Genomic DNA, 26038 nt, shown 5'->3' with positions numbered 1-26038 from the left:
TTGTGGCCCAGTTTTTTCGTTAATGTTCAGACGTCAAACAAACTTTCAGAATAAAATCTTCTAGAACGACAAATTAAGACTCATATTTTGAGTCACCAAGTATTTTCAGCCTCTCCTCTTTATTATTTTCCTTTTACTTAAAATCATATTGAAGAAAAAAAGACTGCAAAATTGAGAATGGACATAATCCTACATTACTGCTGTGTTAACAGGCACATTGTGCGTATATATAAAGTATTTTTTGTCTGTTTTTTGATGAATTCAAATGCACTACAGACAGTACTTAACATATGAGAAGATTTATTTCACACTTAAAAAAAAACACAAGTATGTGATACAATATCATAAAAAATAAGATACTGACAATTTTTAGAGTGAAAAAGCACATTAATAATAATGTATACATCGTGCTGCCTGAGAACAATACATTTTGTTTGGTGATGTTACTGAGCTGGGCTTTAACACACAATTAGTAAGCATGTACTTAATAAGTGCATATTTCATACTGTTCACAGATGAACAATGAGAACTTCTGACACTTCTTCAACTCTTTTTGTCCACAGAGTTCTTCGTGCTTTCTTCTTTGTGATTCAGGATTTTAAGTACTTTTGTGGGCTTGAAATCTTTTTTTGACTTCGTTAGCTCTTTTAATCCTTCTTTCTGGAAGTCTGAGAAGAGATGGAAGAGCAGCAAAACAAACATTAAGCAGTAAGCAAACATTGACATAGAGCATTATTTGTAATCCAGCGAATCCATTTCTTTCTGCCTTCGTTATACAGAAAAAAAAAACCAGAAGATACAAAACAGTACCAAAGAGCTTTTATTAGAAGACTCGTTATCTTACCTTTATTCATTATATCTTCCCAAAGCACGTTATTTTCTCTCTCCCTAATCAGAAAAACAAAGTTGTACTCATATAAAATTTACAAATGCAAAAGCATAATTTATTTTTTTCCTTAAGTACCTCTGTCTGTCCTGATCCAGGCTGCTGATGATGTGGTTCCTCTGTTCAATGATGGTGACCAGCTCATCCATCAGCTTCTTCTCTTTATCTCGATCCTCCTGACTCCAGTTCTTGTCTGTGTGTGCAGATGATGACAATGAAAGTTCAACACAATAAGATTTCATTTAATAAATCAGCGATCTTCATTGGATTCCACTGATAGGATAGCAACAATATTCTTATAGAAACATATTAATTCATTTCAGTGCCTTTTAAGAGCCAACTCAGAGCCTTCTTGTAGTGTTTCTTGTTCTTGTTGCACCATTTAGCCTCAAAAAGCATGCCAGGATCCAGTATTACTTACCAGTCTGAGAATGGCAAAAGTATGTGACCCTCTAAGATTAACTGGTAATTCAAATATGTGATTAGAAACAAGTGTTTTCAGTGACAGACTTGACAATCAAATGTGAGTTGGTGTTTCTGTTTCTCATCAGGCTTGAAAAGTTCACAAAACCATCTCTAAACTGTTTGGACGTCCACCAGTCTAGACTTACAGTAGTGAGTTTTCAAATGGAGGAAATGCTGGAGCATTGTTACCCTCCACAGCAGTGGGCGTGTTGTAGTGCGGGAGGTCACAAAGGAACAAAGGTTAGTGAAATCTCAGACTCTGCTCCCTCACAGTGGCCAAAATTGGATCACTTTCCACAAAAAGAAAATGACCAAGTCTGTTACTATGCCACATTTGTTTAACTGGGTCTTCTTTCCTTCTTTTAGGATCATCAACTATTCTTCTTTCCAGCTGCAGTCACCACAGTGTCTCATCTGCCTCATCAACACTCTGCATGTCTTCCTTCACTACATCTATGAATCTCGTCTGTGGTCTTCTTCTTAGAGCATCAGTCTTTGTCCTCTCTGTGGAAAAACAAACAGCTCCTCAACACCACAAAAACTAAGGAAACAATGGACTTCTGGAGAAACAGACCCTTAGCCTATCACATCAGCAGGGACTGTGTGGAGAGGGTCTCTGACTGAAGTTTCTGCGGCTGCATCTGGATGATGATTTAACCTGGAAAACCTACACAACTGTGCTGATCAAGACGGCACAGTGGCGACTTCACTTCCAGAGGTTTCCTGAAAAACAATTCCCTAGCCAAGGAGCTCAAAGTGTACAGGCGGAACTGTTTCCCAGTGTGGTTTGCAAGCTGCGCTGCTCAGGAAACACTCCAGAGGGTCATCAGCGCAGCCAGGAAAATCATCGGCTGTGCTTTAGAGGACCTCTACAGGTCCTGGTGCCACAGTAAAGCCCACAGTATCCTGATGGGCACATCACACATTCCAGCTGTTACCCTCAGGGAGGTGGTGCAGTTGGAACAAGACAAACAGACTGGAAAAACAGCACATCTCCCAGAACTAATGTACACTGAAGAATTTCCCTCCTCTCACTAACCCGCGCAACCAGTACTCTTCAGCTGTGAACAACAGTCTAATAATAATGATACACACAGACACACATACACATTCAAACACACACAGATTGAGATTGTTAGATTGCCTTCTGTGCACTGAATAGGACTCCATACAATTTCACTGTACTTTTCTTACATGATCATAAAGATTCTACATGTTTAGATATCTCAGCCCCTCTAACTATGTCTCTGAACCATGTCACAGCAGGTCTCAGCTTGTAAACATTCCTTTTCACCGTTGCAGCCATGCTGTCACAAATCACCCCTGACACGCAAAAATCTGATGGCAGTTATGTCAAATTTCTGCTAAAGACCTTTCAACACGCCTACAGAACCTTGGATGAAAGACTATTGATCCCTGAATTATTTACAAGCACCCCTGGTAATTCCCCTTGACTATGGAGATCAGTAATTCCCGTTAATGTCAAATACAGTGGTTGATAAAAGTGACCGAACGATGCACAGAGCTACATACTAACCAGGTTTATTAAAGAGACACCGGAGTTCGTACTCCACGTCGGTCTGCCTGTCCTCCAGGTTTTTCTGCTTTGTCCTGAGAAATAGAAATTACACAGGTGTTTACGATGCTCAGAAAACAAGAAAAAAAAGAAAAGCCGCACAAGTGAAAAAACGCTTACAGATGAACCAGCTCCGTGTCGTGGCACATCAGAACATGCCGCTTGTGGATAAGAGAGAACCACTCCATTAGCATTTGTTCCTCCTGTTTATCTGCAATAAACAAGCAGGGAGCGTCAATTTATTGGCATTTACTCAAAGCGGCTTCACAATATCGAGGATTTTGTGCCAATAAATGATTTTATTTAGGACGAACCATTTTTGCAGCCTCTCAGGTTCCTCTCCAGTTCCACTCCTTTTCCCTCCAGTGTCTCCAGATGTTGATCCACTTCTCTCATCTGCACCTGCAGCTCTTCTGGGGAAGCGCACTGATCTGTCTGCACCTGTCAAGCAATAATTCACACACACACAAAAAAATGCACAAAGTGACTAAACCTTGTTATTCTGGGTAAACTACTCAGTTTGCTCAAAACGTCTCGTGTTAATGATGAGTCTGCATGTACATGACACAAAGGCACATCTAGAAATGACTCAGAATTAGAGTTTGAGGCCTTTGAGTTTGTTCTAAATCCAGCTGCTGTACCTTTCTCTTGATGAGTGGGAATCCATGGCCAGGTGCGGGGCCCCGACAAGGTGAGAGGTCCTGAACGGTATTTGATTTGGATAATGTGGGTCTTTGAGCCTTAGGATCTTTTTCACAGGAAGGCTGAAAATAAAAAAATATATATAAAATGGAAAACTGTAAGAAACGCCATGTGAGATTGTCCTCTGGTAGAACATGAAGATGTGTGTTATGTTTGGTCTTTATTGGTTAACTCTGATCTCTTGTTGTACCTTACTTTGCCACGATGTGGCAGCTTCATCTGTCTCTGTTTGACCGACAGGTGCAGAACGAGGGTCAGAGCGATCAGACGCAATGGCTGGCACAGAGAGACTTCTGGGTAAAATGCGACTCTGTCTTGAAGCAGGAATGGGACACGGACCTGCTGCTTCGGTCACATCTGACAGAGCAATCTTACCACCATCTCCATCTCCTTCACCACAAGTTCTCTCTGTGTTAGTATCTCCAGTCACTTCTTTTACTGGGTCAAGTTCTGCAACTTCACCACCCTCTCTGAGATCCGGGCTGTTCTGTGGGAGAGCTGTTTTTTCTTCAGCCTCCTGCGATGCCAAGGTGCTGCCCTCTGATTGGGTAGCTCCCAATAAAGGCTTATTTTGGTCTTCAGACTCAGGTTTAGCAGCCTCTCTTTGAGAGTTGTCCTCCTCCTCATCTTCAAAAGGATTTGGAGCAGAAACTTTGGGTCTGTTGGACGACCCCTCTAAGTTAGAAGCAGATTTAGATCGAAAAGTGGGAAGTGGAGCTGGAGCTGGAGGCAGCTGTGTCCAGGGTCCCGGATGCACGAGGGCCATCCATGGATGGCTGCTTTTCATTTTAGATCTAGCGCTGACTGAGCTGGTGCTATAGAGTATTGGAAAATAAAAACACAGGGAAGAAAATCAGTTATTAAGACCTTTTCTCTTGTCCCATTTTATGAATGGGCATTTTCTTTTACTTATTTGAATTCCACCACAGAAACTTTGCATATATATTTCAAAACACACGATGTGCTGTTAAGTCTGTTGACTTTGGCCACAAAAAGAAGAAAACATCTGATTTAAATTTGGCCCATCTCCCCTTCAAGGTCCTCTATTGTAGTTGTTTTTAGATCGTAAGCCAAGAGCGTCTGTGATGTCAGAACAGACCTCAAACCCGTGTGGAGCCTGAACATCAATGTTTTTGTGAGACTGACACGTTTCACATGGATTTGTGCATTGGGAATTTGTAACCCAGGATCAAATTCTGGTCAGTGCAACCTTTAACTAATTTGGCCACACTAACGCTCACTGCTTGCTCGATTTAGCCTCCTGGAACTTCCTCTTTTTCCCAAAATGTTAAAGAGCTCCAAGATGAGAACCTTGAAAAGCACCCTGGCTAATATTAAATCAGGTCTGGGTTCATATTGTTATTGGCAGAGATGTGACAATTGGTTCTTCAGCATTTAATAAATAATTAGATACAAATCAGAAAAAATGCATAAGAAAAGACAAGTGCATGCCAAAGGGAAGTGATGAACAGGTTGTTTTTGTCACACTTACACTTGAGGCGGACTGGCTGCACATTTGCTTTGACTGGATAAACTACCTGCAGAGAGAAAGAGTGAGGAAACCTAAACACATAATGATTATGTCTTAACAGAGAAACAGATGTACGACCAGAATACACACAGAAAGCAAGAATGTAATAATTACGACTGAACAGCTACAGGAAAATAAGTGTGCCCGTTTACCTGCAGCAGGGGAGCTATTTACAGTCTGTGAACTTCTGATCCTGGCTGCAGGAACAGGGCCTGCAGAAATCCGCCTTGGTGCTGGAACAGGACGAGTCCTTCCATCTATCACTTCTACACGGGGATTTTCTCTGTTTTTGACCTCTCTGTTCTCCTCCTTCCTTTCTGTCCCGCCTGTTTCTACTGTCTTGCAACCCGGTGTGTCCTGTGACTCTAGTTTCTTTGTGTAATTAGGGACGCTGGTGATCGGCTGTCCACCCAGAGAATAACAAACTGTCTGAAGTTTACTTTGAGATCCAGTTTGCCCGCTGACGTCGACATGAGTACCTTTACTGTTTGTCGCATGGTAAGTGCAGATCAAGGAGCCAGCGTCACTTCCCTGTGTGTAAGACTGTGGTAAAAGAGTTGCGTGGCACACTTTGCACCTGAAATACAGAGAGAAATCTATCAGATCTACTAAATCAAGGGTGTCAAATATGAACAGATATTAATGTATTACAGTACTTTTCAAAAGAATGGAACCTGATCTTATTTCTTTATATTTAGCTAGGAAAGTGGGAAACAGGCAGTGAGATTTATTGAAACATGTGCAAACAGGAATAGTGCTCCAGGCTTTCTCGAGGACATTCAAAGCTCTTCTTTCGATGTTTCTGCCTTTTGTTCAGTTCTCTGACAAGATGATCCCACACTGCTTCAATAATGTTGAGCTCCAGGCTCTGGGGAGGCCAATCCATGACTGTTAGTGTTCTATTGTTTGTTTTTCTATCCTTCCTTAAGAATGGCTTCTTGACAGCCACTCGTCCACTGAGACCATTTGTGATGAAGCTTTACGGAGCATTAGATGGAGCAACTGAAGGTCCAAAAGCATGTCTCAGATCCTGTTTCAGGTGGATGGATTTTTTTCCCCATTTCTGAAGTCCATGGCTTTTAGATACTTTTCATACTGTAGATAGTTTATTGGGTCTTTAAATGTCTTTTTTATGTCACCCACCTGTCCAGTTTCCTCAAACGTACTGCACACCATGCCGAGATATGTCTAGTTTTCAACTAATAGCTCTTTCTAAACTGTGCAAAAATACTATTTCATGCCTGCAAACTTTTCTATCTTTTGGCATTTTGTTGTTGTTGGTAGATTCAGATAAATAAATGGGAAATAATGATGTACTTTTGCCACAGGATGCTAGTAACAAAGTGCCTAAATATACAATTTAAAACTGGTTCTTCACCAAGTAGCCTGTGATGTGCAAACACAACACTGTTTTATCCGTTAATTTGGGTGGATTTTTTATGCTGGAATGACTCATAGGCCAGTGTTGAGCAGTTTAACCAAGAAATTAAAAAAACAAAAAACAAAAAAGAAAAACAGCTACAAGGACTTTACTAAAAATGAGTGAAAAAGCAGCCAATGACCAAAGAACTCCGAAAGACTTTCAGAAACTCTGGAAAACTATTGCTCAAGACCACTTTTAAAAAGTGACAAGAAAGTCTGGCTCCTTGGAAACAAAATATAAAGAAACCTAGAGGTGGCTCAACACTTTTGCACAGCATTGTGACCTCCTGTTACCTGAAACAGCTGCGGTGGTAAACGTTTCCATCTATCAAATGCCTCTGTATCAGGTGCACGGGCTTCAAACACAAACTGCACACAGTCTGCGGCCTCGCATCAGAAACATTTTCCTCTCGACTGGTTTTGCTATCAGTCAAGCTCTGAAAACAGAAGAGAAACCAGTCGCTCAAGTGACAACCACAGAGATGACTAAATCAGAACCAAAATACCCTGTGAGAATTCACCTTCATGCGCTTTGGATGATTGTAAGTTTTGCTCTTCGAGAGGCTGTGTGAGGAAGTGCCGTGCGATGACCACAATTTGGCCGGACCTGCTGTAAAGTCAAGATAAGACATGCAAATGACCGTGCATGCACTGTGTTTCTTTGAGCACGGGCCAGTCTGATTTCATTCACCTGACCTGAAGAGTGAGGGATAGCACTGCATCCAAAATATTAATTCAACTGTATACGTTTGAGCAGGACAGTAAACCTCAGCCTGAAGATTTATGCTAGTATCTATAAAAACAACAACGACATAAAATTAAGGGCTAATACAACAGGCAGATTATCTTCAACGCACCCGAAGACTTCCCATTGAAGAAGCAGTAGTACTGAGCAAGGTAGGAGATGACGCTTAAACGATCGGGCGCCTTGGTGGAAACCATATCCTTCGGATGCAGGAAGGCAGGGATACCCAGCTTTGTTTCTGCAATCTCAAACGCCTGCAGGCCCACAGGCGAAAAACAGGGAATGAAAGTGAATAAACCGAAACAAAGATGCGGGATGCTTTCGTTCTGGTTTCCAATCAGAAACTCACCAGCTTGTTATTTTCATAACCATTATCTTTGGAGAGGGATCTGAAGTCTCTGGAGTAAAGTGAAGAAATTGGAGAGATTCAATAAAAAGCAAAAAAACCAAACAAACAAAAAACAGTAAAGGAGCGACAAAGTTGATGATTAACTACATGATGCACTTTTCTAAATACAATAGAAGCAAAAAGCATTAAAAGATCAGAGCTCAGATGATCAAATAAACCAAATTAACCGATTTCAGTCCAATAAGACTGGACAAAAAAGGGTTAAAAAGATATGCAGATCAGGAAAATGACAGCAGATTAATCAAAGTTCACACGAGCCGCTCTGCTTCTGATTAAACGGTGCCTTACAGTTAAAACTCAAGCCAACAACAGACAGGGGTAAACAGGAATCAGAAAGTCAGAAGCACGGCACACTTCACTCCGCACAGCCATGACAGCTCTGTTAACATATGGCATTACTCACATGAGGTCAGGGCGGTGTTTGTGGATGATAGCACAGAACGCCAGTCCATCTGTGAATGAGGTTGACATGTTTGTTATTTCCACGTCGGGATAAGTGGCGCATGTGACGCGGCACCACTCCAGCAAAACCCTCGGTGATGCCATTTCTCGTGCGACTTTTCACAAGTGGACAGGGAGCAGAACATGGCACCGTGTCAGAGTCGGAGAGATCAGATACAAGTGGTGCAGGTCTGGCTTTTTTTCGGAGGAAACAGGAAGCAAAGCATCTACCTTTGCAACTATTTCTCTGCGGCCAGACTTGCACGTCGTGGTGGCGAAGCAGCAAGAGCAGGAAGGAAGGAAGTTTATGTTTTCCCCCCCTTTCGTGTTGTTTTTGTCAAATATAAACAAAGGCAAGTAAAGCGACCGCGCATTGCTACAGCGATTCAAACCACGACCACAAGTCTCTCACTCGCAACAGCTCGATGCTGTTTCGTCCACCGCAAAGCTGCACCGAGCCCCTGAACTGAAGCAAACTGTTGGAGAAACACTGCCAGACCTCTAGTCTGTTACACAGGGATGATATTTTAATCCCGATATTTTAGTCCCGTTATTAGCGCTGCAATTGTGCTCCACAATTGATTAAATCCCTAATAGCTGCCGCTGGAGGGAGACACAGAGCTATTCTTGCCGCCTCTCTATAATTAGGAAGAAAAGGTTTGTAATTATAAGTTTATTGTCCGGGTGCAAACTTGACAGACCGATTCAAAACTGGCCGTGCCTTTTTTCTTATTTCAATCCATTTTTACTATTTTTTTTTCAATTTTTTAATGAAGAGAAGCTTTCCTTAGTCTCGGACCACAAACAGATACTCAGTTACATGAGTTGGCATTGTAAAAAAATATCAAGGAGGTAAGAGAGAAAAACGTGGGTAAACCTAACGTAAATAAATAAATAAACAAACATCTGAGTGAAAGGTTAGGCTTATTTGGTTTTTTTTTTTAATGTTTTGGTTTGAAGGAACGCAACTTCCGGTATGTTCTGCTCACGAGCTCTTTGTCCTATGAAAATTACTTTACTAGAAAGGTTATTCGTATTCAAATCATAAAAAATATTTAAAAGAAAACTTTGATCTATTATGCAAATAAACTTTGTAATCTCATTCATAAATAAAAATTTTGATTTCTTGTGTTTTAACGGACGTTTTGATGTCAAATAGAGCAATATTTTAATATATTAATTATTTGATATAGTCAGAATTATGTATTGCATACCACATACCAAATATTATTAATTTTACTTACTATATACCTATATATATATATGTATAAAATAAATGTAATACAAATGAGATAGATCCTTTACTTGATGTATTACAAATATCCTAGTGCTTTCTATGTAACTCAACTCTGTTTTCTACGTGTCCGTCCACTTCTCGCGAGATCGAGGCACCACATAAATCTCGCAGTGATGGCTGCGCCTCCCGATGCAGAGAGTTTGGAGTCACGTATCAGTGAGTGTTTTGAGCTTATTCTCCTGCGCCCGTGTTGTCCGGGGACCCCGACACTGACAAGTTACTATCCGTGAGTTGTTGTAGATGAGCTGCAAGCTCACCGTAACTGCGCTTGTCCCGTTAGAGGGGACTCGGACCCCGCCGTAACACCCAGGATGCTAACCTAGCTGCGGAGCTCTGCCTTCCAGCTGTCAACACAGCACAGACATGCTGGCTTTGGTTTTACGGCTCTATAGCTAAACCGGGATGCTGGGGGCAAGATCGTGGGACCCAGAATTTGCATTCACATAGGGTAGACTGTGATTAAAGCAAACCTGTGACTTCGTGGAAAAGCTCGAGAAGACACTGTGACACGACTGTGACTGTCGACAGCAAGCTAGCTAACCTTACACTCTGTTAGCACCTGTCCCATGTAGTGTGCTTGATGACATGCTGGGATACACTTCTAGCATGCTTAGTCCAAGTTTTGTACATTATATTTCGAAAAAGCAACCTTATGTTTAGTGAAAGACATCATGCACTCTGTGGCCAGTATATTAAATACTTGTAGTTCATATATGAACATAGCATAAACGTCCAAAAATGATTAATAAAGGTTGTAATGTTTACTTAAACTGCCACAGAGAAGCGTTTTAGGTGCATTTTGGCGGCTATATTTAGGCTGTATCGCTGTGCTTGTATTTCATTAGTTTTATATGGGTGTAATTAACTGAAGGAAGATACTAGGACATTATAACAACTCGCAGTAACCAAATCCCAAAACATAAGCATTTAAACATCAAGAATAATAAGATGCAGAAAGGTTAGTAACATTTATACATTTTTCTATGTGATATCCCATTTCAGACAGAGCCACAAATCCACTAAACAGAGACACAGACTGGAGTAGCATCCATGCCTTCTGTGACCAGCTCAACAATGAGTTGGAGGGGTAAGAGCTGGCCCGGGGCCAAGACATTATTTACACATCATTACATAATTATAGTCTTACTGAGCCTTGTGATCATGTCTTCAGAGATATATTCATCTTTTCTACAAAAGGACAGTTTTTCTTCTACAACATTGGTAACTGTAGCTATATCAACACATATATTATGCCACTTTCTAGTTGTTTTTGAAAACGGCAAGGGTAATAGAAATCTTATTGAGCACAGATTTTTATTTTTGTTTGTTTGTTTAGGAAAGAGTTTTTGTCAGCAGTCATTTTACAATTTTGAATAATTTTATGCATCATTTATTTTAAATAAAACCACTAAAACAAAATTGTGACATGTTCATAGACCGCAGCTGGCCACCAGGCTCCTGGCCCACAAGATCCAGTCTCCACAAGAGTGGGAGGCCATGCAGGCATTACTTGTAAGTTCAGATCAGAACCAGGATCCGTTCAGTTATTTTCAGATGCTTTAGTTTGAGCTTTTGCCATTTTTTAGATTTTTTTTTTTCTACCCTTCAATTTCAAGGTCCTGGAGAGTTGTATGAAAAACTGCGGGAAAAGGTTTCACAGTGAAGTGGGCAAATTCCGTTTTCTCAATGAACTCATCAAAGTGGTTTCTCCCAAGGTAGGACTTTGGGTCTCTTTGTGTCTGTGCCTCTTCAATGCGTTTTTTTTTTGTTTTTTGTTTTTTTTTTTCCTTCTCTCTCGTTTTTGAGCTTTTCTGTGCAAATGATTTGGGTTTCATCTCCAATTTAGTACCTTGGAACACGCTCCCCTGAGCCAGTTAAAAAAAAAGTTTTGGAGTTGATCTATAGCTGGACTTTGGCGTTACCAGATGAAGCCAAGATTTCAGACGCTTATCAAATGCTGAAAAAACAAGGTAAGAGTTGATCTGCCATTTGATGAATCCCACCCATTTTTAAAGATTAAATATGCTGAACTCTAAGATGAAGATGCTCTAGTAGATCTCCAAAAGTTGAATCTGTTCATCTGGACGTAGCGTTTTGTGGGAGAAACGTTTCGTCACTCATCCAAGTGACTTCTTCAGTCTCAGCTGACTGCAGGTTTCCCCAAACCTTATAAACAGTACATTTGCATAATGACTGAAACCAGCCCACTGAAGGAACAATGGGCTGTGAGGTCAGTTCCTTAATCATAATTATGCGAATTCTCATGACCATTGATCAACAACCACTGACCAACACCCACTGATCAATGGCCATGAGTACCATTCACAGAGAGTTGGGGAATGGCTGCAATCACAGTATTGTAAGATGGCGAAAGATGTACCCTTAGGCCCCCTCCTCGATTCAGAGATGGTCTTTCCCTTTTCACGTTTATAAGATTGGGGAAACCTGCAGTCAGCTGAGACTGAAGAAGTCACTTGGATGAGTGACAAAACGTTTCTCCCACAAAACGCTACGTCCAGATGAACAGACTTTTGGAGATTTACTTTCCTGGATGATTGAGAATGCATCGAGACGATGCTCTAGTAGAGTTGAACATTTGGAGCTGAAAATTAAAGTAATAGGCCCACTTGGATAGAATGCCTTACATTGTAATAGACGAGGTAAATCAATTAATGAAAATGATTAGACACATTTAAATACCTCAATACCTTCATGTTCTCTGCTTGTTAATCAGGTATTGTTAAACAAGATCCTGAGCTGCCACCTGACAAGCTACTCAACCTTCCTCCACCCAGACCCAAGAATGCTATTTTTGAAGATGAAGAGAAATCCAAAGTAAGGACTTTTGTACTAAAATATATGAATGAGTTATGTAGATGTGATGAACTAGCATCTGGTGTTCTTCCCCATGTGAACTCTGACTTTCTACTTTGTCAGATGTTGTCTCGCCTATTGAACAGCTCGCACCCCGAAGACCTCAAAGCCGCCAACAAACTCATTAAGGAAATGGTCCAAGAGGTAAACACTCTTTCCTTTTCCTTCCTATTTTCTTCACCACATTCATTCGGTGCAGTGATGTGTGATTTTTAGGAACAGGAGTAAAATGGTGTACTCACAGCGGAGCAATAACTGAAAGAGGAAATGGGGAGATTGCCCTGTGGGTGTTTGTGTGTCTTTTGCAGAGTGACTCAGAGTAAATTTGTACTCATTTCATGTCTAACAGGAATTACTCTCTCATCCATGAACCTGAACTGACTTCTCCCTGACTTTGCTGCGCTCTTGCTTTACTGCCTCTGGCTGTGTTTGTTGTGTTACAGGTCACCACTCTTTGGTCCGTTCATGACTGTTTCCTACATGTGCACTTGCTTTTGGCCAAAACACCATATGTGTGCAGTTTGTGAGTTTGTGTCTCGTTGGTTTTAGGATCAGAGGCGTGCAGAGAAGGTGTCAAAGCGGGTGAATGCCATTCAGGAGGTAAATGAGAGCGTCACTTTACTGACTCAGCTTCTGCAGGACTACGACAGCACTGCCACCGATCAGAGCAATGCTGAACTCATACAGGTGAGAAAAAGACAGATGCTTTAAATCAAAAGATCCAGCTTTAGCGCGACTGTAAATCAACCTGAAGGCGTCTCGATTGAAAGCATTTTTTAACGTGGTGTGTGTGTGCTGTGTGGTCAGGACCTGTATCAGCGCTGTGAGAAAATGAGGCCAACACTGTTCAGACTGGCAAGTGACACGGAGGACAACGACGAGGCTCTGGGTGAGCTTAGTTATTATTCATTTGCCACTGAATAGAAGATCGCTCCTTTTTTTCCCACTGTCATGTCACTCAAGAGACTTGGTGATGGAATGAGGAAGTACGGGAAATTTTTCAAAGGAAGAGGCTACCAAAGAAAAAGTGAGGAAAGTAGATGCAGGGACAAAGGAAAATGTTTGTAGTGAGTTGTATAAGAGGCTGGACACTGTGGAATGAGAAAAAGATTTGTACCGACTGACTGGACGGAGCGATCGATCTGGAAAGGGTGTGAAGCAGGTTAGAGGAATTGTACTAACAAGTGAAGAGTGTGTTGAGAAGATCGAAGGAGTACTTTAAGGAGCTGATGAATGTAGAAGGAGGAGGAAGTGAGGGCAACCATGAAGAGTTGGTCCAGAATGACATAACTGTGGAGGTGTAGAGATGTCTAGGAAAGAGAGAAGTGGACTTTTTGACCAGGTTGTTTAACACAACCCTGGAGAGTGAGGTCGGATCTCAGAGGAATGGAGAAGTGTTCTTGATTTTTCAAGAACAAGGGTGACCTATAGATGGTATAAAAAAAATCTCTCTCATAGTATTTCTTTTTTAAAGAAATAAAGTGATGGTTTCTATTAGCACATGATATTTTTTCTTTTTTGGCTCAACAGTTTATGAGCAGTCTTTCTAACAGAGCCAGGCTATTCTGATTAAATCCAGTGAGAAGAATGAGCACTTTGTCATCTTTCCTCAGCGGAGATCCTGCAGGCCAACGACAGCCTGACTCAAGTCATCAACCTGTACAAGCAGCAGGTGAAGGGGGAGATTGTAAATGGAAACAACACATTAAACACACAGAAACAAACCGGTGGGTGTAGCTTTGAACACTAAAGAAGCCAAAAGATTTTATTATGTTACAATGAGCTGTCTAAAAGAAGCTTTTAGTGAGGGATGAACAGTACTGATGGATTTCTCACAGGAGGAGGGACGGCGCTGCTAGATCTGTCAGGATTGGACACGTCACCACAGTCGCCGCCTTCCTTCCCAGAGTTTCCCACTCCCACAGACAGCCTCAACCCTCCCTCCCAGGACATGGGGATTAGTCTCCTTGATGACGAACTCATGTCACTTGGTAATAAAACACGTCAGACGGCACACATATGTAGTATACAACTTAAATCTCAGAGTCCTGAATGGAAACTGAGGGAAATAAACTTTTGTTCCTAAATACTTTGCACCTCACACAGGTTTAAGTGAAGGAACACACACCTCTAACCCCGCCTCACAGCCTGAGGACTCCACAGCATGGGACTCGTTCCAGGTGAGCGGTGGAGAAAATCTATTATTGCATCTGTGAAGCACTCATATTTTTTTCCTGTACTCATTTTTGTATTTATTTATTTTTTTAACTTTCAGTCCTCTGACAGCATAGATACAGATATCGCAACAGCGCCCAGTCTCCTTTTGAGTCCAGATCCGCCTCCCCACTCTCAGCCCCTTTCATCTGGCTCCACTCCTGGGAACTCAGCCTTGGATGAACTGGACCTGCTGGGAAAAACCCTGCTGCAGCAGTCTCTACCTCCAGAGGGCCTGCAGGTCAAATGGTACCTAACAGGATTTGAGCACGATCACATTTTTGCTGAATTCATAGGAAAAGGCTTCTAGATGGCCATAATACTTTTGTAGTTTTCTAGTTTGGACAGCATCAACATTGAGTCAGGAGTTGGTTAAACTACCGTTTCTGGAAACAGCAGGTCAAAATAATTTAAGAGCTCAGAGCAAAAGTTGATGCAGAGTTGCTCATTCTTCTTCTCTAAGGGACAAGCAGCAGTCTAAACCGACTCTGAGAGACCTCCAGAACAAGACCGGGACAAACGTCGCTCCAAATCCAATTCCAGCTTTTACCGCTGAACCTCCTGCACCTGTTCCCAACTCTCAGCCCAGCCTTAGAGCCACACTGCTGGATGTGTCTCCCTCTCACACTGAGGCTGCTTCTGCAGAGGTTTCTCTGACTGACGTTTTTGTACCCTTAGAATCCATTAAGCCCAGTAAGTAAACTGAGATCATTTATTGGTTTTATACCAAGGAAGTTGTTTGGTTTTGAGTGTTTTGGGTGTATGATGAACTAATTTCCTTTGTGTCCTGTCTTTCTGCAGGTAGTCTGTTACCTGTAACTGTGTTTGACAGCCACAGTCTGCGGGTTCTCTTTCACTTCGCTCGCGACTCTCCTCCATCTCGACCCGATGTTCTGGTGGTGATTATCTCCATGCTTTCGTCAGCCCCTGCGCCTGTCACCAACATTAACTTCCAGACTACTGCTCCAAAGGTCAGCACTGATATAGTTCAAGGCCTTTGTCCCCTCTGTCAGATGGAGTAAATGAGATCCACTGCTGCTGATTTAGTGTCTCAGTTTAAAACAACAACAACAAAAAAAACCCAATGTTGTTTTTTCGTTTATCGACTGCAGACGATGGCCGTGAAGCTGCAGCCCCCATCAGGGACGGAGCTCCCGGCTTTCAATCCCATCCTCCCTCCTGCTGCTGTCACACAGATCTTGCTGCTAGCAAACCCAAACAAGGTAGGCCAGGATTTTTCACAGAATAGATAGAAATGTCCTTGTGATGTCTGACTGAGCGAAGGCCAGAAAAAAAGAGCCTTTAAACTGTTCAGCAATAGATAAGTGCAGCATATTTTCAGTGCTGATTATCTTGGCCAAGGTTGGAAAAAAGAATGACAGATCTAGGAAAATGAAGCCCAAACCTAATTTAATGAGAAAGCAAAATTAAACACAAGCTCGAAAGCAACTCTGCACTGGGCTGTACCCCGTTTTAAACCGAGCCCCTTACAGTACAACCAATCCTGCTTGCTACATTGTCTTTGAACAAGTCCTGGGAGAAGCTGCATCTCCTGTTTGTTGACACAGTACCCCTGTCTCTCCAGGAAATAACAATTAGTTACTTAGTTAACTTATTGTAGCATTAACTATTACCTCATAGAAAGACTTTATAGGTTGACAGGAGAAAAATATCTCCTCAGCACCTTCCTTCCTCCCATACTTGGCACTTTCCCCCAGGAACTTGATCCTAAAAGTAGACTAAATGGTTGTTGGTTGATTGGGCAGATTAAGGTCAGTTTTAGTCTCGAGGAGGAGTGGCTGGAAAACTGCAACATTTTGTCACATTTTTTAAGACATTGCCTGATTTCAGTAAAAACCCTCCTACAATAGACCTAAAGGGGACCTGGTGTGTGTATTATCACCTCCATTTCCAAAACAGATGTGTCTGTGTGTGCAGCTTGTTATAATTCAGAAGTAATGCATAAGTATCTTATCAGGTTTGGTTTGTTAATCCTCTGTATGAAACGAGCTTTTTAACTCCCTTCCTCCTCCATTTAACACTCAACTAGTGTAACACTCTACAATTGTTGTCAAAAGTTTACCTGCACTAAGATTAGGCATTTAATTATTTCTTTGGACTGTTCTTTTTGTACAGCATTCCCCTTTTGTGGATGTAAACTTTTAACAACAACTACAGATGTGACAGAAAATAAGGAAAAGCATAATGGGTCCATTTGAATCCTGTCATCTGATGGGAAGGAAAAGCAGCCGGTGTCATTCCTCTTGTCCCAAAGCATTAATTCAAATTGTCATACTTACCCTCTCTCTGCGTGTGTTTGTGTCTCAGGAGAAAGTGAAGCTACAGTACAGATTAACCTTCACCATGGGAGAGCAGGAGCACAGCGAGAGCGGCAGTCTAGAACAGTTTCCGCCTCCGGAGAAATGGGGGAACCTATAGCATTTAAACACAACCACAACCTGACAGACTTTCTGCTCTCAGACTCGCCCCCACCCCCTAAACTGACTCCTGAGCTGGAGGCCTGCTGAAACCTTTTTCCTTTGCAGTCATGTTGTACTTTCTTTGATTGGTATTGATTGTGTTCCTCTGATTACACTCATGCGCAGTCAGTGTAATGTGCGTACGCTTTGCTATAACAAGTCACGTGTCTAGGTCTAGTCTGCTGTATGTGGTTGCATTTAAACAAACCTGCAACAGCCTCCTCATAGTTGTTGCAGTTGGGTTTTTTTTCTCCTTTTTTTGGGGTTTTTTAAAAACACAGTGCTACAAAAGAAGTAAACTACAACAATTGTGTGCATATTAGGTTATTTGGTGTACTTTATTTTTCACCTCAGGCAGTCGAAATCCATTATCAGCGGTTTACCTTCACATCAGCATGCTACGGTCGGTGAAAAATGGGACACAGTGCTTGCAAAACCCAACGTCAACACAAAGCGACTCTTAAGTTTGCAAAACGAGGCTGAACTGAATCAACTTGTGGTGTCTGTTTACGTTGATTGCTTTTCTTTCACATTGACTGAGTGCACTTTGTGATCACAGAGAATGATTGCTTTAACACTTTTGTTTTTCTAGCTGACCCCTCGAATCTTGTGTAATGAACAAAATTTACTGTTAACATCAAAGCTGTGTATTTTCTGCCATATGTGCCTATTTTGCAGTTCTAACATTATTTAAAGTTCAGTTTTCTTTTTCTCATCTGTTACATGTTTGTCATGTGAGGCGTGCAGATTCAGATACGTATTAATATGTTCATATCTTTAATACGGTATGAGTTCAATTTTGAGATTAGAGATTTGAGTTGTTGTGTAAGCATTTATTCGGAAAAATTAAAAATGGAAAACTTGAGCATATGCAAACTGAGCTGCACTCCGGTGCTCTGAGCGCGGTGTCCGTCTCAGACGTGTTCAGCTCGTTTCTACAATCTGCGATGCATGACAGCCATGCTGAACACTTCCTCCCACACAGGATCCTGATCACATTCCACTGCACTAATTTCCAGTAAGACTGCTTTGTTAAATGCCAGATATAGCAGTTCCGTTATGTACATTTGACATGTGTGAGAGCATAACACTGGTAAAATGGGGAAATAAAGTTTATTCTTGGTGATCTAAAGAAGTGTTCAAGTGTTTACAGAAGACACAAACACATGTCCTCTACACCAAAGAACTTTATTAAACATGAAAAACAAATTTAAAAAGGGGACTTACTGTTTGCTAGGAAATCTCATTCATCACTGCTGCAAAGACCAGACCACACTGGTGATCCTCTAAACAGGTAAGCCTCAGGAGATTTGTTAGTAAATACAAACTTAGAAATCACAAGTTGGTAAGGCCTCAATTTGCACCTACGTAACGAGATCAAGGTAAAGCTCAAAGAAAAACACTCCAATGTGGTAAAGGTTTTTAACCCACGTATTTTTTTTTTAAATCACATCAGAATCTGTTTTTAATATTTCAGAAGGATTTTTTGGCTTCAAACAATGATCCGAAACAGAAAAAACAAAATTAACTTCAACACCTACCTTTGCCATACCTAAACAGAAAATAACACTATCAACCTCTTGGAAGTAGCTCACAAAGAGATTTACAATACAAAACAGCAGCTTTGCTTTTTTCCATCCAACACAGCTGCAACAAACTAAGCTAAACGAACACAGAATTGCTTTAAACCAACTTTAAGCTGAAAAAAATTTTCCGATCAAACCTGAAGCCAGTCGAAAACTAATGTTGAAGAAATGAAGATCTCTCAGTCAACTAAAACATGCTTTTAACTGGAATGTTGGAAGAGCGATAAAATGAAAAATTCAACACAAATCTGCCCGGGTGTAGTTTGTGTTGTGCTGTGTAACACTGATGCACATACTACATCATTTTCTCCCAGACAGAGATGCTGGAGGAGGCGCAAACTGGAATGGCGAGTGCCCCATCAAACCCATCATAGGCTGCGGAGGGTTGAACTGCTGGGCCATTAGAGGCTGAGGGCCTGATGAAGGAGGTGGGGCCTGCCCCACAGCGCTGCCTGCTGAGCTGGAGCCACCCCTGGAGCTGCTGTTATTCTGGTACTGGTCGTAGGAGCCGGAGCCGGAGCCGTAACTGCGTCCTCCATCCCTGCTGCTGCGATCTCTGTAAGAAGAGGATTGGTCCCCATCCCGGTTGTTTCCGCTGCGGCTGTAGCTACTGCTGCTGCCACGGCCATCCTTTGAGCTGCCACCCCCACTAGCAGAACGCATCCGGCGATCACACTCATCCTGGTACATCATGTTGGGATTGTTTGAATTGGAGTTGCGGAAACGGGAACGGCCACCTGGGAATTAAGAGTTGCAATGAAACTGCTAGCTCGTTCATTTAGCCAAGCATTTGTTTATGGGATCAATCATTTGCTCCCTTAAATACAGTCAAGTTATCCTTCACATACTACCAAAGCTCATCCCCATTTAGGTAAATCAATACAGACTCTTCTGTGGTGCAGAGAGCTCAGCAGGTAAACGGTTTAAGCAACACATGATGTCTAATCCAACAACAGGCGTTCCTCACCTCCTCCGCCTCGTCCACTGTCAACCAGCTGCAGCAGTTTGGGATTGATTGCCTGCCGGGCTTCCTCCAGGACCCGGATCAGCTCTCGGGCCTGCCGGAGGTTCCCCGGAGTGAAAAAGGTGTAAGCGGTGCCTTTGTTAGTGCTGCGAGCTGTACGGCCGATGCGGTGGATATAATCCTCGGATGAGTTAGGGTAGTCATAGTTGATGACAAACTTGACATCCTCCACATCTTTGGCAGCAGTGGCGGTGCGAGAGGAGAAGAGGTCAGTAACAGGGAGGGAAAAGATGCAAACAGAAGTCAGAACAAAACTAACGCTAATTGACTTTTACATTAATTTGCAGCGTTCATTAATTTTGCCTTTTAAAATGGGAACAGTCACACAGACAATAACTGCAAGACACCCATCGTCCTCTGAAAGCATCACTTACCAGTCAAATCATCGGCTATTTGTACTCTGCACACATTTAGAAAATGACCTAACGTGCCAATTAGAAAAACAAATAACGTAGCAGAGAAATAAAGTATGTGCACACATGAAAACAGGTTACATGCAGTCAAATATAAGCTGCAAAAATAAGGAAAAAGTTGCAGTATGAGAATTTGGATAAACATTTAAAAAGAAACAAATTTTCAAAGACAGTGACCCTAAAATTAAATATATAATGTACAGAAATTTCTAACAGAAAAGATTAACTCAAAGTTAAGAGGTCTGTTTCTCATTACAGTTGATGAAGGGCTCAGAAAACACTGCTGATTAGAGGAAATGGAAGTCTTGTTTTGGAAGCATAATGAGAAAGACTGGCAGAGGAGGAAAAATAGGGAAGGGGGAAGGGTTAGGCACGGTACTTACCCTGTGATCAGAGATTTAGGGATTTCCCTCTCTGTCCCCCCACCCATCACCAGTCCTGGGAGGTCTGCAGGGGTAGGAGGAGAGCGCACCGGACAAATGCAGTCCCTTCTCCAACCTCGCCACTCCTCCACAACCCTCCCAAAGCTGGAAGCTGTCTGGGCCAGAGCTCCAGCTGGACTGTGCTGGGTTGCGGTCCTACCCTACTCCTAACTGTGCTTCTTCATGTGTCCCAGCCGTGATCGGCCCGGAAACATTACTGCTGGGCTTATACTGTATCTAGAGGAAGAGGTCAGTAGAGAGGCCTTCTAGATTCTTTGATGTCAACTTCAAAGATCTCATATCCTTGCCATTTCTTAGATTACCAAGAAGTGGTGATACTAACTTCTAATTAAGAGGTTGGTTAGTGAAAGAAGTAGATTTTTTTCCAATGGGCTTTGACTGGTGCTGCTTGCTCCAAATGCCTCCTAGGTCACGTCAAAGGGCAGTGGTATTACAGAGCCCAGCTTTTCAATTTTCGTAACAAGAAACAGACACTAAAGGAGGGACGATGTTCTCTTTAAGAGAGATTTGGGAGTGGGCTCTGCCAGGGAATGTGCTCTAGTTCTTATGATGGTATTTAGAAAGTCTGACCTGGTGATCTGGTGTGATGTATACAAAGACAATAGGCCAAGGAGTTCAAGACAAAGGGGAAAGTGAAAGCTGTGGGTTCAGGGATAGAGGTGAAAGGGACAAAACGGACAAGTCAGAAATGTTTAAAGGCAAACAAATAGATAAAAAAGAGATGAAAATGAGGTGGAGGGTGGGGGGGAGAAAAGTAGTGAAAAAAAAAGAAGAAGAGAAGGAGGGATGAGAAAGAAAGAGGCAGACGAATTAAGAAAGACAGAATAAAAAGGAAGGGGAGTGAAAAGGAGAGAGACTGATCACAGTGAGGTGGCTCCTCCAGGCCAGGACTCCTGCCAGCCAGGACCAGACATGACGTCCTCAGAGGGAGAGATTGGCCTGCACAGCCAGTGGTGGGGGGTGGTGTTGGGGGCTGGCATCAGGGGGCAGTTCAGAGGGAGAGTCTCCAGAATAGCCGCCCGTGCCCGGCTCGGCTGCTTTCCACCCTCATTTCCTGGCAGGTGTTTCTGTCTGTATCGTCTTGTGACACACCACTGCAGCTCATCTTCACAAAACTGTTTTCTATTTAAGTGGATTATCTGAAAGTTCAAATTTAGGCAGAATTTTATGAGTTTGTTATTGAATGGACTTGAATCTCCTCGAGGACTTTACGGGAAAGTTTTCTTAATCCGTTACAGCCGTTAGATTGAATACCGGCTGTGAATATGAGTGAATCTTATCAGCAAGTGCTTTGGGTTCATCCCTCTGTTGATGGCATGCCAAATAAGAGTCCAGCCTCCTCCACGCCCCCTTCTTCGCCCTCTCACCCGACAGCTGCCCTCGAGCATACGATCAAATTTTGGAAGCCCAGCGGCACCCTGCGCTTGCCACTCCTTCCCCGCCCGTCATCACCCAGGCTGCCAGTGTCCTGGAAGGCGGGGGGAGAGCTTCACTAGCGGGCTCTTTGTTAAGTTTTCAGCAGAGACGGCCGTGTCTGGGGAATCAGATTAATCAGGCTGTCTTTCTCCCCAAGACAGCTTTCGATTTGTCATGCCTAGGTCCGGCTGCAGGCTCCCGAGAGCCTGTGTGCTTCTAGTTGCCAGAAGAGAGACTTGAAACAAAAACAACACAAATAAACAAAATGAAAAGAAAACAAATGAACACAGAATTAGGTTCAAAGTTGGACTGTTGTGCTGTAAGGGGCTGCTTGGCTAGCCTCTCCCCTTACATCGTCACACTTCATTCAACATCAATCCTTCGTTCGGCTTTCTTAGAGTTTCTTTAATAAAGCAAATGCGACATACTTCTTAGATATACACTTTATCTGAGAAGCAGCGCATGTGTTTGTGGTTGGCCTTTGATAAATTTACTGTGAATAAAAATGCAGACAACAGCCCGATCAATAAATGCTGATCATTATCATTCTAAATACTGAAGAGGGAAATATACTGCATGTGTGTGGGGCTATACTTAGGAAATTACTTGCTTTATACTTGAGCACACATGACATACCAAGCCCACGTGAGGCGACGTCAGTAGCAATGAGGATGGGGGCTTTGCCACTCCGAAACTCTGCAACGTGAGACGAATAAAAGGTGATTAGGATCAGTTATTCAATTTAATTCAGTTCAGTTTGTGTAATTATGCAAGCAGAGCCAACACATGGTTCAGGGCAGCACAACACAACAGTGCAAAGACCTGCCATACAATGAAATGTCAGTGAGTGTGTTTATTGTACCTGATAATACCCAGTCTCTCTCTGGCTGACTCTTGTCACCATGAATACACATCGCTGGCCACCTAGAAGACAAATCAGCAACTTTAACAGCGTGTGCCTGTGTGTGTCTGCTCTTTTGATTTTCTCTACAACCATTCATCTGATGTACTACAAACCAGTGATGGGCAATTCAAGCAAAAGTACAAATCAATATTTACAGTGGACCAATTTGAACAAGTCTTCAATTATTGCTCCTAAATGACTGTGCTTAGCTAAGGCTGTGGAATAGCTTAAAAAGCTCCAATATCTCCAGTCCATACACACTCCAGTGTTAAACTGCCCAACTTCAGCATAGACCATACCACTGGGTGACATCATGGTGTCCATTCTTTATTACAGTCTGCAGTTAAAACAGATGCTGGGATGAGTTGGTATACTCACCCGTCACGTCTCATCCTACGTGTCAGGTCATCACACCGTTTCTTGGTCTCAACGAAGATGATGGTCTTGTTTTCCTTCTCAGCCATAATCTCTTCCATCAGCTGGATAAGCCTGAGGAAAGCAAAAGAAGCAAATGCATTATAATTAAAGGGATGTAAACGCACACACCAAACACAGCAGATGCTGTTATTCTTAACGTGAGAAATTAATTCCTATGTGACCAGACCACCAAACTCTTACTTTTGGTCCTTTTCGCTCTCCACGCAAACATCAACAATTTGAAGGATGTTGTGGTTAGCGCTGAGCTCCAGAGCTCCAACATTGATCTGGACATAGTCCTTCAGGAAGTCCTCTGCCAGTTGGCGAACTTCTTTAGGCCAGGTAGCGCTCCACATCAGAGTCTGTCTGTCCGGCTGGGCAAGAGAACCCACCAAGTAAAACACTGTACACTAAAACAGCTTTGACTTAAAACACAAGAGTAAGCAGCAGAAAACAAAAAACCTAAGAAAAAAAACAAAAAGACAGAGATATAGCCTTTGAGTATTAGCGTTTACCCTGATCTGATCCACAATTTTGCGTATCTGTGGTTCGAAACCCATGTCCAGCATGCGGTCAGCCTCATCCAGAACTAGGTATGTGCAGCGCCGCAGGTTGGTCTTTCCAGCTTCCAGGAAGTCAATGAGACGACCCGGAGTGGCGATGCAGATTTCAACACCTGAGCGAGACAAAGTTAGCATGTTTCAGTGTGTAATATAATCAGTTAAACTGAAAATAAATAAGTTACAGACTAATCGAAAGTGGTTCCCAAAAGGACACAACTGTATGATTGCATGCTGTAGTAGTCTTCACCTCTCTCCAAGTCTCGTATTTGAGGTCCCTTGGGAGCACCGCCGTACACACAAGTGCTTTTGATGCGTGATGACTTTCCATAGTCATATGCCACCTGCTGGACCTGCTGAGCTAGTTCTCTTGTGGGGGCCAACACCAAGCACTGCACAGCACATATATAAAGCCACATCAATCCTCTCTTTAGTGTTTGTTAGTTTTATGTTGTGCTTTGAGGTCTCTAATACAATTAGGTTACTCCAAGGCAGACTACTCAGTGATTAGTGCTCTCCTTTTCTCTTCACGTACAATGGGTCCATCTCCACGCTCCAAGTAGGGCTGATGATTGATGTGCACAATTGCAGGCAGGAGATACTGAAAGAAGAAAAATATGGAAGACTGGTTAATCTTTCACCTGTGAAATTCATCTGTGTGGTGCGTACAGGTGCAGAGGAAGACACATCTCACCGATAAAGTCTTTCCAGAGCCCGTCTGAGCAATGCCCACCATGTCTCTCCCACTGAGTGCCAAAGGGAAACCTTGAGCCTGAATGGCTGTTGGTTCCTTGAAGTTTTGCTGCACCAGTACATCCATTACATATTCTAGTTGGAAGAAGCAAAAATAAGGGACGACAAAGTTTCTGGTTATGTATGTCTGCAAACTGTCCACAGTGCTGCAGGTGTATCCATGAGTGCATGTGCTTACGAGGAAACTGTGCATGATGGAAGCTGGTGACAGGTTTTGGGCAGCCTGAGCCTCGGACTGTGATTTCTTTCTTTCTGCGATACTCCTCAACATCATACTGAGAACAAAGTGAAGAAAAGCAACAAGTGAACACAGACTAAACAACACAACAGGTGCAGCTGAAGGTCAGACTGTGACATGACGGACATAATACCTGGCTCATTCGCTGCACTTCGGAATTTTCATTATAGAAGTTTTTCTCAAATTTGGGAAGCTCATTCAGGTCCCATCTCTTCTTTCGTAAGCGTTCCCCGGGATTCCGAAACTTCTTACCCGGGGGTGGTCCGCCTCTGCTTGATCCGAATCGGGGATTGCTGGAATATGACAACGAACTGTAAGGTCAAAGCAACCGCTGCTAGTCACAATAAAAACATATAATAGGGTTTTATGATAACTAACTAGCATTAGCTGACAAGCTAACTTAGCAGTCCTCTTACCCTCTGTCACGACCACGGTCTCGGTCTCTGTCTCCGTAAGAACCTCTCATTTTGAGGGCTCTTAGTAAGTTTTCCTAATGGACCTTATCTTCTACAGGTTGTAAGGCTTTTGCTTACAGATACTTTTTCTGGCCTTGCTTGAAAACTCCAGAAGCTTCACTCGGCGAGACCGTGAATTAGCTTGGACAACTGACTAAATCAAAAATAAATTAAAATGTCGTCTTCGTAAATGCCTGCTGAAAAGTTAAGTAGCACAACCCGCCATATTTCCTTTGTGACAAGCGTCGTTAGGGTTGCAATAGTAATAAGACGCAGGAGATGGTTCTGTGTTGTTGTTAGCTTAACACAGAACCGGAAGCTGCTGTGACTGGCTGGCGGCTGGATAAGCCCCGCCCCTATACTGTGAGTGACATACTCATGGCACGCGTACGTCTGTTTACTTACTTGGCCATTTATTAAACAGCTTTGGAAACTTAATGCAATACACTCACCGGCCATTTGATCCGGTTCACGTGGTCAGCTGCTCCTTAAAGCAAACAGGCCATCAAGATAACCCGCTGAACTACAAACCGAGCTTTAGAATTTAAGGCGATTTAAGTGGCTTTGAAGATGACATGGTTGTTGGTTCCAGTCGGGCTAATCTGAGTATATCAGAAAATAGTGAAATATTACGATTTTCCCACATAACCGTCTCTAGGGTTTACAGAGAATGGTCTGAGAAAGAGAGGGAGGGGGGATAACTACTAAATAACAAAAGTAGAGTAAAAAAACAAAAACTGTCCAAAACATTACTTGAACAATAGACTCTCTGTCAATGGTGTTTGCA

The 26038-nt window shown here is 42.5% G+C and overlaps 3 protein-coding genes across 5 annotated transcripts; 1 reads left to right on the top strand and 2 right to left on the bottom strand.

Moving 5' to 3' along the window:
- Positions 1 to 283: 283 nt before the first annotated feature.
- On the bottom strand, positions 284 to 9422 carry LOC116311573 (MICAL-like protein 1). 2 transcript variants are annotated; one of them, XM_039610917.1, is made up of 15 exons: positions 8140 to 9422; positions 7677 to 7725; positions 7440 to 7581; positions 7104 to 7189; positions 6877 to 7019; positions 5313 to 5737; positions 5122 to 5167; positions 3820 to 4444; positions 3569 to 3691; positions 3242 to 3368; positions 3048 to 3138; positions 2889 to 2962; positions 965 to 1079; positions 845 to 888; positions 284 to 668 (listed from the first exon to the last, which is right to left on the bottom strand). In XM_039610917.1, the coding sequence occupies exons 1-15, from the start codon at positions 8280 to 8282 to the stop codon at positions 544 to 546; spliced, it is 2358 nt and encodes a 785-aa protein (XP_039466851.1). In that variant the 5' UTR covers positions 8283 to 9422; the 3' UTR covers positions 284 to 543. The 2 variants fall into 2 exon arrangements, with proteins under 2 accessions (XP_039466851.1, XP_031584583.2); XM_031728723.2 differs by having other exon boundaries at positions 7104 to 7192; positions 8140 to 9405.
- A 108-nt stretch (positions 9423 to 9530) lies between these two features.
- LOC116311562 (ADP-ribosylation factor-binding protein GGA1) lies at positions 9531 to 18174 on the top strand. Of its 2 annotated transcripts, none has more exons than XM_039610918.1 (17): positions 9531 to 9630; positions 10477 to 10561; positions 10911 to 10986; positions 11091 to 11189; positions 11321 to 11444; positions 12209 to 12309; positions 12412 to 12492; positions 12898 to 13035; positions 13156 to 13237; positions 13962 to 14075; positions 14187 to 14339; positions 14455 to 14528; positions 14624 to 14811; positions 15026 to 15255; positions 15364 to 15533; positions 15675 to 15785; positions 16891 to 18174. In XM_039610918.1, exons 1-17 carry the CDS (start codon positions 9588 to 9590, stop codon positions 16999 to 17001), a joined length of 1980 nt encoding a protein of 659 aa, XP_039466852.1. In that variant the 5' UTR covers positions 9531 to 9587; the 3' UTR covers positions 17002 to 18174. The 2 variants fall into 2 exon arrangements, with proteins under 2 accessions (XP_039466852.1, XP_039466853.1); XM_039610919.1 differs by having other exon boundaries at positions 9560 to 9700.
- Positions 18175 to 18216: 42 nt separating this feature from the next.
- Positions 18217 to 25569, bottom strand: LOC116311563 (probable ATP-dependent RNA helicase DDX17). Its single transcript, XM_031728710.2, has 13 exons — positions 25213 to 25569; positions 24930 to 25089; positions 24737 to 24833; positions 24500 to 24633; positions 24341 to 24406; positions 24056 to 24197; positions 23761 to 23921; positions 23447 to 23619; positions 23207 to 23317; positions 22787 to 22848; positions 22561 to 22620; positions 19596 to 19826; positions 18217 to 19365 (listed from the first exon to the last, which is right to left on the bottom strand). Exons 1-13 carry the CDS (start codon positions 25260 to 25262, stop codon positions 18929 to 18931), a joined length of 1884 nt encoding a protein of 627 aa, XP_031584570.2. The 5' UTR covers positions 25263 to 25569; the 3' UTR covers positions 18217 to 18928.
- Between the last annotated feature and the right edge of the window lie 469 nt (positions 25570 to 26038).

Source organism: Oreochromis aureus, linkage group 4, assembly GCF_013358895.1.
Source record: "Oreochromis aureus strain Israel breed Guangdong linkage group 4, ZZ_aureus, whole genome shotgun sequence".
Taxonomy (NCBI): domain Eukaryota; kingdom Metazoa; phylum Chordata; class Actinopteri; order Cichliformes; family Cichlidae; genus Oreochromis; species Oreochromis aureus.
Note: the sequence above shows the minus strand (reverse complement) of the source record. Positions and strands in the feature narration are given on the sequence as shown.

Excerpts from the sequence above, each read along its gene's own strand:
- LOC116311562 (XM_039610918.1), top strand. The coding sequence starts at position 9,588 with ATGGCTGCGCCTCCCGATGCAGAGAGTTTGGAGTCACGTATCA. Across the intron at positions 10,987-11,090 it reads AGGCCATGCAGGCATTACTT|GTCCTGGAGAGTTGTATGAA; the intron begins GTAAGTTCAGAT and ends TTCAATTTCAAG. Across the intron at positions 11,190-11,320 it reads TCAAAGTGGTTTCTCCCAAG|TACCTTGGAACACGCTCCCC; the intron begins GTAGGACTTTGG and ends TCTCCAATTTAG.
- LOC116311563 (XM_031728710.2), bottom strand. The coding sequence starts at position 25,262 with ATGAGAGGTTCTTACGGAGACAGAGACCGAGACCGTGGTCGTGACAGA. Across the intron at positions 24,198-24,340 it reads AGCGTGGAGATGGACCCATT|TGCTTGGTGTTGGCCCCCAC; the intron begins GTACGTGAAGAG and ends TGTGCTGTGCAG. Across the intron at positions 19,827-22,560 it reads CGTCGCCTCACGTGGGCTTG|ATGTGGAGGATGTCAAGTTT; the intron begins GTATGTCATGTG and ends CTGCTGCCAAAG.
- LOC116311573 (XM_031728723.2), bottom strand. The coding sequence starts at position 8,282 with ATGGCATCACCGAGGGTTTTGCTGGAGTGGTGCCGCGTCACATGCGCC. Across the intron at positions 5,738-6,876 it reads TACCACCGCAGCTGTTTCAG|GTGCAAAGTGTGCCACGCAA; the intron begins GTAACAGGAGGT and ends TCTGTATTTCAG. Across the intron at positions 1,080-2,888 it reads GTGTCTCTTTAATAAACCTG|ACAAGAACTGGAGTCAGGAG; the intron begins GTTAGTATGTAG and ends CTGCACACACAG.